The 16,560-nt window shown below is 42.4% G+C and overlaps 1 protein-coding gene and 1 non-coding gene across 3 annotated transcripts in view; both read right to left on the bottom strand.

Annotated features, from left to right (window-relative positions):
- The window catches only part of C12H12orf56 (chromosome 12 C12orf56 homolog), a 117,200-nt gene that overhangs the window by 69,089 nt on the left and 31,551 nt on the right, over positions 1–16,560 (bottom strand). For both annotated transcript variants that reach the window (XM_016923103.4, XM_016923104.4), the window contains exon 2: positions 10,476–10,638. In XM_016923103.4, coding sequence (XP_016778592.1) covers positions 10,476–10,638 — 163 coding nt within the window. The remainder of the gene's footprint in view (positions 1–10,475; positions 10,639–16,560) is intronic.
- LOC112205162 (small nucleolar RNA U13) lies at positions 13,346–13,449 on the bottom strand. The gene has a single exon (XR_002939011.1). It is a non-coding gene; the product is annotated as a small nucleolar RNA U13 (small nucleolar RNA).

Raw genomic sequence — 16,560 nt, 5'->3', positions numbered from 1 at the left:
GTCCGAGAAAGAGGCCGTAGTGCTGCAGCTGTCCACTTTCGGGTGGTGCCTGCATATCATGCAGAACCGTCTGTGAACCAGGCCCTAGTCTTCTCTTCCTCCTTGATCATAGGGAACTCCCCATGAGGCCAGTGATACAGGCTAGGGGAGAGAAGGCAGGGTGGCAGAAACCATGGGCATTTGAGCCACTTCCTCATGTAACTTACTTATGCCTTCAGGACCTGCTTGAGCCCGTTCACATATATACCACTTCCATTTGGTGATGGAATGCTGCTGTGCATGATCCACTTTATGGCTAGATGTGTCAGAAAGCATCCAGTTCATGATAGGCAGTTCAGGTCACATGGTGACTTGGTGACCCATGGTCAAATGCTCAGTTTCCACCAAAGCCCAGTAACAGGCCAAGAGCTGTTTCTCAAAAGGAGGGTAGTTATTTGCAGAAGGCAGGGCCTTGCTCCAAAATCCTAGAAGCCTCCTCTGTAATTCACCTATGGGGGCCTGCCAAAGGCTCTAAACAGCATTCCTATCTGCCACTGATACCTCAAGCACCATTGGATCTGCTGGGTCACATTGCCCAACTGGCACAGCCACTTGAGCAGCAGCCTGGACCTGTTGCAGAGCCTTCTCCTGTTCTGGACCCCACTAAAAACTGGTGGCCTTTCAGGCCACTTGATAAATGAGCCAGAGTAACACACCCAAATGAGGAATGTCTTGCCTCCAAAATTCAAATAGGCCCACTAGGTATTGTGGCTCTTTCTTGGTTGTAGAGAGGGCCAAATGAAGCAACTTATCCTTCACCTTAGAAGGAATATCTCGACAGGCCCCACATCACTGGATCCCTAGAAATTTTACTGAGGTAGAAGGTCCCTGAATTTTAGTTGGATTTTTTTCCTATCCTCTAGCACACAAATGTCTCACCAATAAGTCCAGTGTGTTTGCTACTTCTTGCTCACTAGATCCAATCAGCATAATGTCATCAATGTAATGGACCAGTGTGATATCTTGCAGAAGCAAAAAGCGATCAAGGTCTCTCTGAATAAGATTATGACACAAAGCTGGAGAGTTGCTATACCCCTGAGGTAGGACAATAAAGGTATATTGCTGGCCTAGCTAGCTGAAGACAAATTACTTCTGGTGGGCCTATGGATAGGAATGGAGAAAAAGGCATTTGCCAAGTCAATGGCTGCATACCAGGTACCAGGAGATGTGTTAATTTGCTCAAGCAATGAAAACACATCAGGTACAGCAGCTGCACTTGGAGTCACCACTTGGTTAAGCTTACAATAATCCACTGTCATTCTCCAGGATCCATCTGTCTTCTGCACGGGCCAAATGGGAGACAGATGAACAGGGATGTGGTGAGAATCACCACCCCTGCGTCTTTCAAGTCCTTGATGGTAGCACTAATTTCCATGATCCCTCCAGGGACACAATATTGTTTTTGATTTACTATTTTTCTAGATAGAGGCAGCTCTAATGGCTTCCATTTGGCCTTTCCCACCATAATAGCCCTCAATCTACCAGCCAATGTGGGGGTTCTGCCAGCTGCTAAGTATGTCTATGCCGATTATGCATTCTGGCACTGGGGAAATGACCACACGATGAGTCCAGGGACCCACTGGACCCACTGTAACTCGAAGATGAGCTAAAACTCCATTAATTACCTGACCTCCATAAGCCCCTACTTTAACTGGAGGACCACAATGATGTTTTGGGTCCCCTGGAATCAATGTCAGCTCAGAGCCATTGTCCAGTAGTCCCCTAAACGTCTGATCATTTCCCTTTTCCAAATGCACAGTTACCCTGCTAAAAGGTCACAGGTCTCCTGGGGGAAGGATGGGAGAAAGATTCACTGCATAAATTGTTGGTAATGTAGTGGGGTCCTTCCTTAAGGGGACATGACCTCCCCTTCATTCAAGGGGTAAACTGGCTCAAATCTGGAAACTGATTAAGAGGCCATGATCCTCTGTTTTCATAATTCAAATTAGTCTTTTGTCCATTCGACCTAGAAGTTTTCTGCTTATGTAAATTAAGTAGGAATGCAGTAGGCTTCCTATCAATTTCATTTCTAAGAACACTGTGATTAATTAGCCAATACCACAACTCTATGTGAGTCAGACTATTCTGATTGTTGTTTTGCCTCTGCTGTCCATTACGGTAACTATGCCCACCTTGCCTTTGACAGTTGAGTGCTGCCACTTGGCCACTGCCACCTCGGGATCCAATTATTCCCCTTGTATTTAAATTTCGTAGTTGAGTGACTGCAGTTCCCACCGTTAGATCTGACATACAGAGAAGAGCAATTACAGGGCTCTTCAAAGATGCAGGTGCTGCCCTAACACATCTATTTCACAAGGCATTGGTCAAGGGTATATCTTCTGGACCCTCCCAGCTGGGATGAGTAGGTCTAAAATGACTAATCCACTCCACCATCCCAAACTCCCTAAGCCTTTGGATCCCTTCCCCTACATTAAACCAAGGGAGATCAGGCATTTCTGGCTCACTCACAGTGGGCCATCGTTTAATCCATATTTCAGCTAACCAAGCAAATAAACTATTAGAACCTTTTTTAACTCCCTGAGCTGCAACATTAAACGCAGAGTCCCTACTTAGTGGGGCCAAATCAATAAATTCAGCCTGATCCAACTCTATGTTCCTTCCACCATTATCTCACACCCTTAATATCCATTCCCATGTCTGTTCTCCAGATTGTTGTTTAAAAAAATTAGAAAACTCATGAGGTTCTTTTCGAATGCAGCACACCTCCTTATGGGGTCATACTCTCAACCTCCAGGGTCCTATGGGGACTTTAGTTATAGGTCTACAAGCAAACAGGAACATTGCGGGGTGGGTCCTGAGGAGAGTCAACATTATTTTGCCTGGCAACTGCCTCAGGGGAGGCCATCACTGTTGCCTCAGGCAGTGCAGGATTTATCTCCTCAGGCAAAGGTGGAAAGACTGATGGCAGCATGGATCAGGGATGGGATGTTGCCATTACTGGGGCTAGGGAAGCTGTTTCTTCTGGCAAAAAAAAGTTCATCAGAGTTTACAAACTCAGTGTCCCCAACTTCATCAGGGTCCTCCCACACATTCCCATTCCAAGTTGCAGGGTCCCTTTCTTTTCCAGTCAATGCCCTAACTTTAACAGTAGACACCTGGTGAGGCTGTGCATGTATCTTCCATTGCAAGTCAGCGACTTGCATGATAAGAGCTTGTGTCTGTTTTTCCACAATTGTAGCTCTTTCACTATAGGAGATAAGACTCTCACTCAGGGCAATCTAAGCAGACTTGAGGTTCAGTATCTGCTTCTGACGCTGGTAGATAGAATCCCTGAGTTCATCATTTTCTTTCATCACTTTGTCTGCAGAATTTAGGAGCAACCAACCAGCTTCATTACGTTCCTTGGTTGTCTACATAATACTCCATACAAATGTAGTATGTATAGAGTCACTAAACTCCTTGTCTCTCATGAGCGATGAATCAAGAATGTCAAATGCATTTATTTTGCACTCTCTAAACAGTTTATGCCGAGGACTATCAGTGCTCTCCATACTATTAGAAGTAGAGTCCTTAGCATTTTTTGGTCTAATCATATAAAGCAGTCAACTCCAGAAACCCCAAAACCAATGAAAGAACTCCATCCTTAATATTCAGTTCCTCTAGAACCACTCCTGGTACCAAAATTTGTATTAGTCAGGGTTCTCTAGAAGGACAGAACTAATGGAATATATACATATACAAAGGGGGGTAAGTATTAACTCACATGATCACAAGGTCCCACACTAGGCTGTCCATAGGCTGAGGAGCAAAGAGAGTCAGACCGAGTTCAAAACTGAAGAACCTGGAGCCCGACGTTCGAGGGCAGGAAGCATCCAGCACAGGAGAAAGATGTAGGCTGGGAGGCTAGGCGAGTCTCTCTTTTCACATTTTTCTGCCTGCTTATATTCTAACCTCACTGGCAGCTGATTAGATTATGCCCACCCAGATAAAGGGTGGGTCTGCCTTCCCCAGCCCACTGACTCAAATGTTAATCTCCTTTGACAACACCTTCACACACATACCCAGGATCAAAACTTTGCATCCTTCAATTCAATCAAGTTGACACTCAGTATTAATCATCATAGTGCCCAACCCATTTAAAAATTTTTATGTAGGTTTCATTAGGTAGGCATGAATTATTAAATCATGGGTCACTGGTGGTCATCTCAATTTCTAGTCCCTCTCCATCCCAGGAGGTTAGAGATGTGGGTGGCAGTAGAGGAGGAGTGAAAGTTCTAACTCTCTAATCACATGATTGGTTCCTCTGGCAACCAGCCTCATCCTGAAGCTATCTAGAGGCCCACCAAGTGTCATCTCATTAGCATTTGTTCTATTGTTGAAAGGAGCTTGTTATGAATAACAAACAATGTTCTTATCACTCAGGAAATTCTAAATGTTTCAGAAGCTCTGTGTGAGGAACTAGGCACAAGGACCACTGCACTCCAGTCTGGGCAACAAATTAGACACTGTCTGAAAAAGAAAATATCTATATCTATATATATATCTATCTATATCTATCTATCTAGTTACATTTTTTTTTTGAGATGGAGTCTCGCTCTGTCTTGCCCAGGCTGGAGTGCAGTGGCACGATCTCAGCTCACTGCAGCCTCCACCCCCTGGGTTCAAGTGATTCTCCTGCCTCAGCCTCCCAAGGAGCTGGGACTACAGGTGTGTGCCACCACACCCAACTAATTTTTTTGTATTTTTGGTAGAGACGGGGTTTTACCATGTTGGCCAGTCTGGTCTTGAACTCCTGACCTCAAGTGATCTACCCACCTCAGCCTCCCAAAGTGCTGAGATTACAGGTGTGAGCCACCATGCCCAGCCTAGCAACTTTTTTTTTTTTTTTTTTTTTTGAGACAGAGTCTTGCTCTGTCGCCCAGGCTGGAGCACAGTGGCATGATCTCGGCTCACTGCAACCTCAACCTCCTGGGTTCAAGCAATTCTCCTACCTCAGTCTCCTGAGTAGCTGGGATTACAGGTGCACGCCACCACGCCTGGCTAATTTTTGTATTTTTAGTAGAGACAGAGTTTCACCATATTGGTCAGGCCAGTCTCGAACTCCTGACTTCATGATCCTTGGCCTTCCAAAGTGCTGGGATTACAGGCTTGAGCTGCTGTACCCAGCCTAACTTCCCTGTTTTTTAGAGACAGGGTCTCACTCTGTCCCCCAGGCTGGATCTTCTTCTACCTGTCTCTCTAGTTATATATGTGTTGAGTGTGTGATGTCTATAAAAAGAGATCTAATTAATTGACCTAAGGAAGGATAAGCACTTGGATCAAATACGTTTTAAAGGGAAGACAAAAGCTGTGGTACCTTTTAGTTTATGTAACTTTAATATTTGAGAAATAAAAACAGTCTTAAAGATTATTGGCAAAATGCAGATGTCATCAAAATATAAATTTTTGCCTAGCATTAAAGGATTGTTTTGAATTAGATAAGATAAACCTAAAAATTTGAACAAGTTGTGGAATGATTGTAAGAATTAATCTTGTGAAAGAAATTCTGTGTGTGAACAGATTAACTAAATTCAAAAGGCTATTACATGGACTGGGCATGGTGGCTCATGCCTGTAATCCTAGTACTTTGGGAGGCCAAGGCAAGCAGATCACCTGAAGACAGGGGTTTGAGATCAGCCTGGTCAACATGGCAAAACCCCATCTCTACTAAAAATAAAATATGAGCCAGGTGTGGTGGTATATGCCTGTAATCCAAGCTACTCAGGAGGCTGAAGCAGGAGAATTGCTTGAACCTGGGAGGCAGAAGTTGCAGTGAGCTGAGATCATGCTGTTGCACTCCAGCCTAGGCAACAGAGCAAGACTCCATATGAAAAAAAAGCAGGGGTAGGGGGGTATTATATGGTTTTTCTGCAAATTGAGAATTAAAATAAAAGCACAACAAGGTACTCTTAAGGCACTAATCTGCTCTTTAGCAAAATTTATAAAGGATTGTAAAAGGTTTTTGCTTTTTAAAAAATGTCCAAGTCATCATTTTGGCAAAATAAATAACTTAAGGTAATCTGGTATTCTATTTCATAACATCAAGTGCTTTAACACTCTAACATATTTAACAGTCTTCCCCAAATCAAACTTCAGTTTCAAAATTGTCTTTCTTGATGGCTAGCTTTTGGATGCTACAGAGGGCCCCTGGGGCATACAGAAGAGAGGTAAACAGGATTACCTGATATGTTTAGGTACATGGGTATGTTTAATCTTCCTCAGGTTATATTTTAGGGAATAATATTAATATATGTTCCAAAATTTATGGGATTTCTAAAATTCTAATGTCTGAGTATAGGCTATCAATCACAATTAAGGTTGTTATGTTAAGTTTTTTGTCTTGTCTTGATCCTCTTCAAAGGATGGTTTATAATCAGCTATAGAACTTTGACAGGTGCTCTCAAATTCAGGTTTCTGATAACTTTTGAGATTATGACATTGGAATAAAAGAAAAACGTAAGGACTCATGAAGAGCTGAATTGTCCACAAATATCAAGCAAAACAAGAGTTAACTGAATGGACTGAACTAATGGAAAACTGAAGTAATTATTTTTTTCTTTTTTGAGACAGAGTCTCACTCTGCTGCACAGGCTGGAGTGCAATGGTGTGATCTCAGCTGACTGCAACCTCTGCCTCCCAGGTTCAAATGATTCTCCTGCCTTCACAATCTATACATCTGACAAAGGACTAATATCCAGAATCTACTATGAACTCAAATGAATTAGCAAGAATAAAACAATCCTATCATAAAGTGGGCTAAGGATATGAATAAACAATTCTCAAAAGAAGATACACAAATGGCCAACAAACATATGAAAAAATGCTCAAGATCACTAATGATCAAGGGAAAGCAAAACAAAACCACAATGCAATACCACTTTACTTCTGCAAGAATGGCCATAATCAAAAAATCAAAAAACAATAGACGCTGGCATGGATGCAGTGATCAGGGAACACTTTTACACTGCTGGTGGGAATGTAAACTTGTACAGCAACTATGGAAAACTGTGGAGATTCCTTAAAGAACTAAAAATAGAACTACCATTAGATCCAGCAATCCCACTGCTGGACATCTACCCAGTGGAATAAAAGTCTTTATATGAAAAAGATATTTGCACACGCATGTTTATAGTGATACAATTCACAGTTGCAAAATTGCAGAACCAACCCAAATGCCCATCAATCAATGAGTGGATAAAGAAACTGTGGAATACTACTCACCCATAAAAAGCATTCACAGTGACCTGGATGAGATTGGAGACTATTATTCTAAGTGAAGTAACTCAGGAATGGAAAATCAAACGTTGTACATTTTCACTGATTTGTGGTAGCTAACCTATGAGGATACAAAGGCATAAGAATGATATAATGGGCTGGGAACGGTGGCTCAAACCTGTAATCCTGACACTTTGGGAGGCCAAGGCAGGCATATCACAAGGTCAGGAGTTCGAGACCAGCCTGGCCAACATGGGGAAACCCTGTCTGTACTAAAAATACAAAAATTACTCAGGCATGGTGGTGGGTGCCTATAAATCTCAGCTACTCAGGAGGCTGAGGCAGGATAATTGCTTGAACCCAGGAGGTGGAGGTTGCAGTGAGCCAAGATCATGCCATTGCACTCCAGCCTGGGTGACAGAGCAAGACTCGGTCTCAGAAAAAAAAAAAAAAAAAAAAGAATGATACAATGGACTTTGGGAACTTTGGGGGAAGGGTAGGAGGGAGGTGAGGAATAAAAGACTACAAATTAGATGCAGTGTATACTGCTTGGGTGATGGATGCACCAAAATCTCACAAATTACCACTAAAGAACTTACTCATATAACCAAATATGACCACTAAAGAGCTTACTCATGTAACAAAATATGACCTGTACCCCAATAACCTATGGAAAAAATAAAGAAAAATGAAATTCAAGTTTGAATACGTCATTGCATTAGTTTGATAGGGCTGCAGTAATAACGTACCACAGAGTGGCTAAAAAAAAAAAATCTATTTTCTTTGCAATAGGATGCAACTGGAGAAACTGGTTGTTTTACCAAGGCTTTGACTGGAAGAGTATGCCTCCCTTTAAGGAGTCAAGCTTGACTTGCAGAGCTGATAAAAGCCTCTTGGGAAAACTGGCCTGATACATTGTCTATACAGTCCCCATACAGGGTTCCTAATTTGTGGCGAGTAAAGAATATCACTTTCTAACAGATCCAGGAATCCCATGCTCTTGGGACCTCAAAAGGAGAGGAGTTTACTCAACTTACAGGTATTTGAGGGTAAAAGCCCCTGGCTGGGCTCAGTTTTAGAAAGTCTTATCTGAGATTCCTTGTGGAACAGAGTTTTATCAAAACCAATCTAAAAAGCCTATGTAAAAATAATTATCTTTGCTGCACTTTATGCAAATAATCAGGCCAAATATAAGACTAAAGTCTGTTTTGCAAACAACTCATTCCTATCATGATTTGTTTTTAACAAAAAATGAGGACTGGGGAGAAAGAAATTATATTTCAAAACTTATACATTTGTCATTAAATTCTAGACTTTTTAGATAAGCTGTTTTTAAGTTTTTGCCTACATTTTAGACTAACCCTGTTTATTCCTGTGAACCAACCAGCAATCTCTGGCCATAGCTCATAAGGAACAAAAGTGGATGGGTAATGTAAAAATCTGGATCAATATTCTAGTTCTGAGAAACTATCCCACACATCCTGCCATTTGGGAAAATAAGGCCAAGGGAGTTAACCAAAGCCAAGCCCCATGCACCCAAATCTTAGCAAGCATAAATATAGCCACCACTCATCTGGGCATGTCACAAGACATCCTTTTCTCTCCCTTGTTAGAGGAGGACTCAATTCCACAGTTACACCTTAGCAAACAGCTTATGATAAGGAGTCTATGCAACCCCCTCCCCTGCAGACACATTTTTGTCCCAAACTCAATTCCAAGCTTTGGGTCAAAGCCCTAGGAAAGAAAGCAGGATCTGAAGGATCCAGGTGCAGGCAATAACAGAAGTTAAAAGGCACAGCACAGGTGAGCGTGACTGATTCCTGCCAATTAAGCCAAGCTTCGCAATTCATGGATAAAGGTCATCCTGATATCCATGGCATAAATGAAGGGTCGACGGCTACTGACAGCAGGGGATATAGGGTGTACATGAGTAAGAGCATATATTCCCAGCCCCTAGTCCCCCCTGTTAATGTCAGTAAAAGCCACTTTGATACCCATGGATGGCACCCTGATGTGGTCCCTGAGACTCAGGGATATAAGGATGGAAGAAAGAAAGAGGGATGCCTCACTTTCTCTCCCTCGTGTATACTGGGTATTCGCTAGGAAGAGATGGGAATGTGGGATGATGTCTCACTCCCCTCCTTCTATTAACAGAGGAGTAGCCATTCATCTTCAAGCTGTACCCCTTTCAAATGCAACCAGAAACCCTGGGACTCCTTTGGGAAAAAAAAAAGCCATTTTCTTTCCTCTTTCCTTCTCTGTCCTCGCTTCACAGATAGGAAATTGTATCTCTGTACTACAGGATACTCCCTTCGGATACATCCTTCAAACTGGGAAAAGTTAATTTCCCAAACCTTAAACTGGTTGGCTTAAGATTGGGCTCAGGGGAAGGGAGCCCAGAAGCTCAACATGCCAGCAAAAGAGTAAAAGGTTTTTTTGTTTTGTTTTGTTTTTTTAGCAGTCAGGCTTTTGGCTCCCCTCTCCCTGGGCAAACCAGTAAAAGACCTCAGGATCTTTGAGCTATCCTTACCCACCACCCTTGTTTCATTTTGATACATGTTTTCTAATACGCCAGTTTGTCTCTTCTCACTTTCAGGCCACCAAACTCCAAATGGTCATGCAACCAGAGCCCCAGAGGATGGCCCCTTCTACGGGGAACCCTGAGACAGGCCTCTGAGGGAGATCTGACTGCCATTTTCCCAAAACAGCGCCCCCTGTCAGCTGGAAGCAGTTAAGATCATTCTTCGTTCTTACCCTTATTCTTATTCTAATGGCAGCTAGATGTACTTCTTTAGACAGGGGAAAGATAGACGCAGGAGGAAGATAAGGGAACCTGCCCAGGGTCTTGTCTGGGTGTGCCCGCAATGGATGGGGGTGCCCACATGTGCACTGGGAGAGTAGGGTTAGAGCCACCAGGAATTCGAGCCTTGTGCAGGAGGATGAGCCTCGCCTCTTCAGCTCTTGCGTGTGGCAGACTGATATTCAATCTGTGAGGTGAGAGCCAGTTGGCCAGACCCCTTTTTTTCACTGAGAGCTTTCTTTTAATAAATCCCACTCTCCACATCTTTCAATGTGTCCCCATGCCTAAATTTTCCTGGCTGCGTGATAAGAACCTGGATTTTAACTGAACTAAGAAGCAAAATATCCTGCATCAATTTTAAGAAATGTATATATACTTTTTTTTTTTGCCTTAGATCCAGAGACAGATTGGAAGTACCTACCTTTCTTGTTGATAGCTTTAGTATGATGAAATGGAAATAGGAATTTCCTGACACCGTTTGAGTTTTTACACTCTTTTTTCAAAAAGGTTGAAGAATAGATGATACGAATGTGTTGGCTGATTTCTCTGTCTGGCGAACTCAAAAATTCCGGGTAATCATCAATCTGGAAAAAAAATTAATTCACCTCATTGAAGACAAATTCAACTGCTTATCTATTTTGGTATAATAAATCTCCCAAAGCCAACGGCAAGTGTTTTTTTTTTTCTACATATATATATTTTTTTCAAAACGGAATCTCACCCTGACACCCAGGCTAGAGTGCAGTGGTGGGATCTCAACTCATTGCAACCTCCACCTCCTGGGTTCCAGCGATTCTCCTGCCTCAGCCTCCTGAGTAGCTGGGATTACAGACATGAGCCACCACACCTGGCTAATTTTTGTATTTTTAGTAGATACGGGGTTTCACCATGTTGGCCAGGCTGGTCTCGAACTCCTGACCCTAAGTGATCGCCCACCTCGGCCTTCCAAAGTGCTGGGATTACAGGCGTGAGCCACCACAAAGTTTAAACTGAGTTCTTCCCCCCCCCCCCCTTCATTTTATCCACTGGGACATCTTCCTTTTCTTGTTGTTAGGTTTCCCAATTATTTCTCTATTTGTTTTAGTCCTTACCAAAAATGTGCTCAACAACAGAACCCAAGAAACTACTTACACTATAGAATTGCTACATAAACACTAACAGTATTTTGTTACAGTATTTGTTAAAACACATCCCTCTCCACTTCCATTTTATTTTATTTTATTTTATTTATTTTTTGTTGTTGAGATGGAGTCTCTCTCTGTCGCCCAGCCTGGAGTGCAATGGCACAATCTCCGCTCACTACAACCTCCACCTCCTGGGTTCAAGCAATTCTTGTGCCTCAGTCTCCCAAGTAACTGAAATTACAGGCACCTGCGATCACACCTAGCTAATTTTTGTATTTTTGTAGAGATGGGGTTTCACCATGTGGGACAGGCTGGTCTTGAACTCCTGACTTAAGGTGATCCACCTGCCTCGGCCTCCCAAAGTGCTGGGATTATAGGCATGAGCCACCGTGCCTGGTCCACTTCCATTTTAAAAATAATTTTTTCATAAAAGTCTCAAAAATGTATAATTAATTGATTTTACACTAAGATTTTTCTGTGCAGGAGACAATGTCCATTTATAGGTAACAGCTCATAGAGATTCTGGGAAGACAAACATCTAGGTTTGAACTACTGGAAATGTCCTTCTCTCCAAGGTGCTCTGTTCTCTATTCTGGATAAAAAAGGGAAAAGGTCTCAATAAATAGATAGGACATTTAGATCTTCTCTGCAACAGCCTACTTCACTTTCTATGACAAGCAGCAATAACATTTGATTGAAAAGCTAAGAGTGAGACAGGCATAATGGTGCCCACCTGTGGTCTCAGCTACTCTGGAGGCAGAGGCAGGGGAATCACCCAGGAGTTGAGGCTGTAGTGTGCCATGATCTGTGCAGTGCACTTGTCTGTGACCACTATAACCCACTCTGGGCAACATAGCAAGATCCCATCTCTTTTTTTTTTTTTTATTTTGAGATGGAGTCTTGCTCTTGTTGCCCATGCTGGAGTGCAATGACACGATCTCAGCTCACTGCAACCTTCGCCTCCCAGGTACAAGCGATTCTCCTGCCTCAGCCTCCGGAGTATCTGGGATTACAAGCGCCTGCCACCACGCCTGGCTAATTTTTTGTATTTTTCGTAGAGATGGGGTTTCACCATGTTTGGCCAGGCTGGTCTCGAACTCCTGACCTCAGGACCTCAGGTGATCCATCCACCTCGGCCTCCCAAAGTGCTGGGATTACAGGCTTGAGCCACCGCACCTGGTCTACTCCCACCTTTTAAAAAAGAGATGGGGTTTCCAGGTGCAGTGGCTCACACCTGTAATCCCAGAGCTTTGGGAGGCCGAGGCCAGTGGATCACCTGAAGTCAGGAGATCGAGACCAGCCTGACCAACATGGTGAAACCGTGTCTCTACTAAAATACAAAAATTAGCCGGGTGTGGTGGTGCATGCCTGTAGTCACAGCTACTCAGCAGGCTGAGGCAGGAAAATCGCTTGAACCCTGGAGGTGGAGGTTGCAGTGAGCTGAGATTGCGCCACTGCGCTCCAGCCTGGGCAACAAAGTGAGACTCCATCTCAAAAAAAAAAAAAAAGAGGTGCGGGTCAGGCAGAATTCCTGTATAGGCTTTTTGAGAGTACCTAGAATTTAGATACAAATGTTTCCTGTGATCATGCAGTTTCATTTTTCTTTTCACAAATATAAGAAAGAAATATCAAGTAATACAATTTATAAAATCTAAATCAAAGTAATTGAAGATAGGAAGATGAATTAATAAAAAGCTAACAGTATCTACTCAAATTCAATTTTTAAAAATTATTTTCAAATAGGTAGAGTAATTCAAACCAGTTAATGAATTTGTACCTGAAATCACCACTCAACTTTCTCTGATTTAGGCTAAACAATTTTAATTCCATTAGTCTTATTTATTTTTATGATTTGAACAGTAATTTAATTTTAATTTTTTTTGAGACGGTCTCAAAAAATTAGAAAAAATGTAAATTTGTGCTCAATATAATGAAATCATTATTCTGATAGATTTTTATTTCAACTTTATGTTTTATAATATCTCAGACTGAAGATAATTTCCAAGATCCTTAGGTAACTTAAAGCCTTGGGCAGATATTAAATTGACTTAATAGATAATCATCAGACACCAAGATAATTCCTAAGTAAGAGAGAATACTGAAACATTGGCTACTTGAGCATTATTTTAAGTGTATATACATATAGTTTTGTTTTTTCTTCTTCTCATGTCAGATGGGTAATGTGCCTACATCATAACAAGCTTTAAGGGTGGTACATCTCACACATGAGTGTGAAAACCCAATCACCATGCTTATGAACTTCAAATGGATAAAAAATACATAAACTTGCCTGGGCACGGTGGTTCACACCTGCAATTCCAGCACTTTGGGTGGCCGAGCTGGGCAGATCACAAGGTCAGGAGTTTGAGACCAGCATGGCCAACATGGTGAAACCCCATCTCCACTAAAGATACAAAAAATTAGCCAGGTGTGGTGATGTGCACCTGTAATCCCAGCTACTTGGGAGGCTGAGGCAGGAGAACCGCTTGAACCCGGGAGGTGGAGGTTGCAGTGAGCCGAGATCGTGCCATTACACTTCAGCCTGGGCCTGTTGCCCAGGAGCAAGACTCCATCTAAAAAAAAAAACCATACATTTAAGCTTATTTTTATATTTTACAGAGAGGTTATATATTTTGGTCATGTTAATGAATGTGCTCATTTACAAAGTTTCCATGCTGTGAAAGAGGTTCTTGTTAGAAACAAATGCTTGTTCCTCAGTGCTGAAAAGAACTAGGGCTCAGATAAAGAATTCTCTCAGCAAGGCAATTTTTACTTCCATAGAAGGGTGCAACTCGTGGATGGAGCAATGGCAAGAGCACACCTGAACAAGGGAGGGGAAGGGGTTCTTATTCCTGATGCAGGTAGCCCCTACTGCTGTGTCATTCCCCTGTTGGCTAGAGTTGGACCGCACAGTCTAAGCTAATTCCAATTGGCTAATTTAAAGAGAGCAGGAGTACAAGTCAGAGTGGTGGGGTGAGTAGTTTGGCAGGAAGGATGGTTACGGAACAGGTAAGTCAGGACGGAGCAGGTGACCAGGGGTGACTCAGGTCAAAGCAGGTGACCAGGGGAACAGATGTGAACTACTGATTAGAACTAGTAGGAAAGTTATTTACTGAAACTAGAGGCAAGGGGGTGAAGAGAACCAAGAAATTAAACTTTAAAATGGAGAACAGAGAATAAGAGAGCTGAACATACTGAAATACTGATTCTTTGAAGAGAAGCTTGGAGTTCACTATATCTAACATTCTTTTCAAGCATGTTGCTTTCCATGTCTATTATTTAATGTTTTATTGTCACTTTGTCTCACTAGGTAACCAGGCATTGTTTCTCAGGCACCCATGATTCTCTCTTAACCAAAAGTCAAAATCTCCTTTAATAAACACTTGATTTTTGCCTTCCCCAAATAAGATTCTAATTATAAGAAAGAAATATATTAAAATCTCAGGATATATTTTATACCTAAAACATCTTTGAGATTTATCAGCAGCCTCCTAAAAAAAAAAAAACACACACAAAAATGTGGTCTTTCAACTTATGAAAAGAGGAGGCTGGAAATAATTTGGTCTATTTACTACTGTTTCACGGGAAGAATTGTCAAGTCCGAAGAGATGTTCAGTGTTCCTTAGCTTAAATTTGTATAGGTAAGTTCTTAAGTAAGTTGTATAACATAAATATTTCAGAAATTGTTTTATGGGAGATTTGTCAATGCTTTTATTGCCTATGTATCAGTCTTGGGGGTGCTTTGCCTTATTATATTAGACAACTGAAATATGTGTTAGCAATCATAATTTTTCCTTTTTTTTTCTTTTCTTTTTTTTTTTGAGACAGGGTTGAGCTCTGTAGCCAAGGCTGGAGTGCAGTCGTACAATCTCAGGTCACTGCAACCTCTGCCTCCCAGGCTCAAGTGATCCTACCACCTCAGCTTCCTGAGTAGCTGAGACTACAGGCACATGCCACCAGGCTAGGCTAATTATTTTTACTTTTTTTTGTAGAGATGAGATCTCGGGCCAGGTGAGGTGGCTCACGCCTGTAATCCCAACAGTTTCGGAGGCCAAGGCAGGTGGATCATTTGAGATCAGGAGTTCGAGGCCACCCTGGCCAACATAGTGAGTCCCCCCCCAATCTCTACTAAAAATGCAAACATTAGCCAGGCTTAGTGGCATGTGCCTGTAATCCCAGCTACTCAGGAGGCTGAGGCAGAAGAATCGCTTGAACCTGGAGACAGAGGCTGCAGTGAGCCAAGATTGCTCCACTGCTCTCCAGCCTGGGTGACAGAGGGAGACTCCATCTCAAAAAAAAAAAAAAAAAAGAAAAAGAAATAAAGAAAACAAAGCCACTTCTACATACCCTACAAAGCCTCCATCACTGTAAGGTGATATGTGATTACATTGATGGTTGTCACACAAACAAGGGGACATATTTGTGTATGTAAAAGGAGGGATGATGACAGGTGTGATAAAAAGAAACTATGAATAGTGCTAGTACCAAAAGATTACATACCAAAAGTACTATGATTTCTCATTTCCCCCTTTCTCTCTTATTGATTCATTTAGAAATCATAATCTCGGCTGGGCGCAGTGGCTCATACCTGTAATCCCAACACTTTGGGAGGCCGAGGTGGGCGGATCACGAGGTCAGGAGTTCGAGACCAGCCTGGCCAACATGGTGAAACTCCGTCTATACTAAAAATACAAAAATTAGCCAGGTGTGGTGGCATGCGCCTGTAATCCCAGCTACTCAGGAGACTGAGGCAGGAGAATCGCTGGAACCCAGGAGGTGGAGATTGCAATGAGCTGAGATCATGCCACTGCAATCCAGCCTGGGCAACACAGTAAGACTCCGTCTCAAAAGTAATAATAATAATAATAATAATAATAATAATCATCATCATCATCATCATCTTGGCCAGGCATGATGGCTCAAGCCTGTGATTGTAGCACTTTGGGAGGCTGAGGCAGGTGCATCACCTGAGGTCAGGAGTTCGAGACCAGCCTGGCCAACGTGTTGAAACTCTCTCTCTACTAAAAATACAAAAATTAGCCTGGCATGGTGGTGCACACCTGTAATCCCAGCTACTCGGGAGGCTGAGGCAGGAGAATCACTTGAACCCAGGAGGGAGAGGTTGCAGTGAGCCAAGATCACGCCACTGCACTCCAGCCTGGGCGACACAGTGAGACTCCATCTCCAAAAAATAATAATAATAATCTCAGTTGCAAAACTTATGGTCACAAAATCATAGACAGAACAAAACTCTAACAGAAACATTTAATTCAACTTGGACTTAAGTAAAGAGGGCAAAGTGTTAGAGAAAGGAAGGTGGTTTCTTCTTCTTTTTCTTATTTGCTTATAATGGAGTTCAGGACATACTACTCCAAAATAGGG

This window comes from Pan troglodytes, chromosome 10, assembly GCF_028858775.2.
Source record: "Pan troglodytes isolate AG18354 chromosome 10, NHGRI_mPanTro3-v2.0_pri, whole genome shotgun sequence".
NCBI classification, from domain to species: domain Eukaryota; kingdom Metazoa; phylum Chordata; class Mammalia; order Primates; family Hominidae; genus Pan; species Pan troglodytes.
The sequence above is the reverse complement of the archived record's forward strand: the minus strand, read 5'-3'. Positions and strand labels throughout refer to the sequence as shown.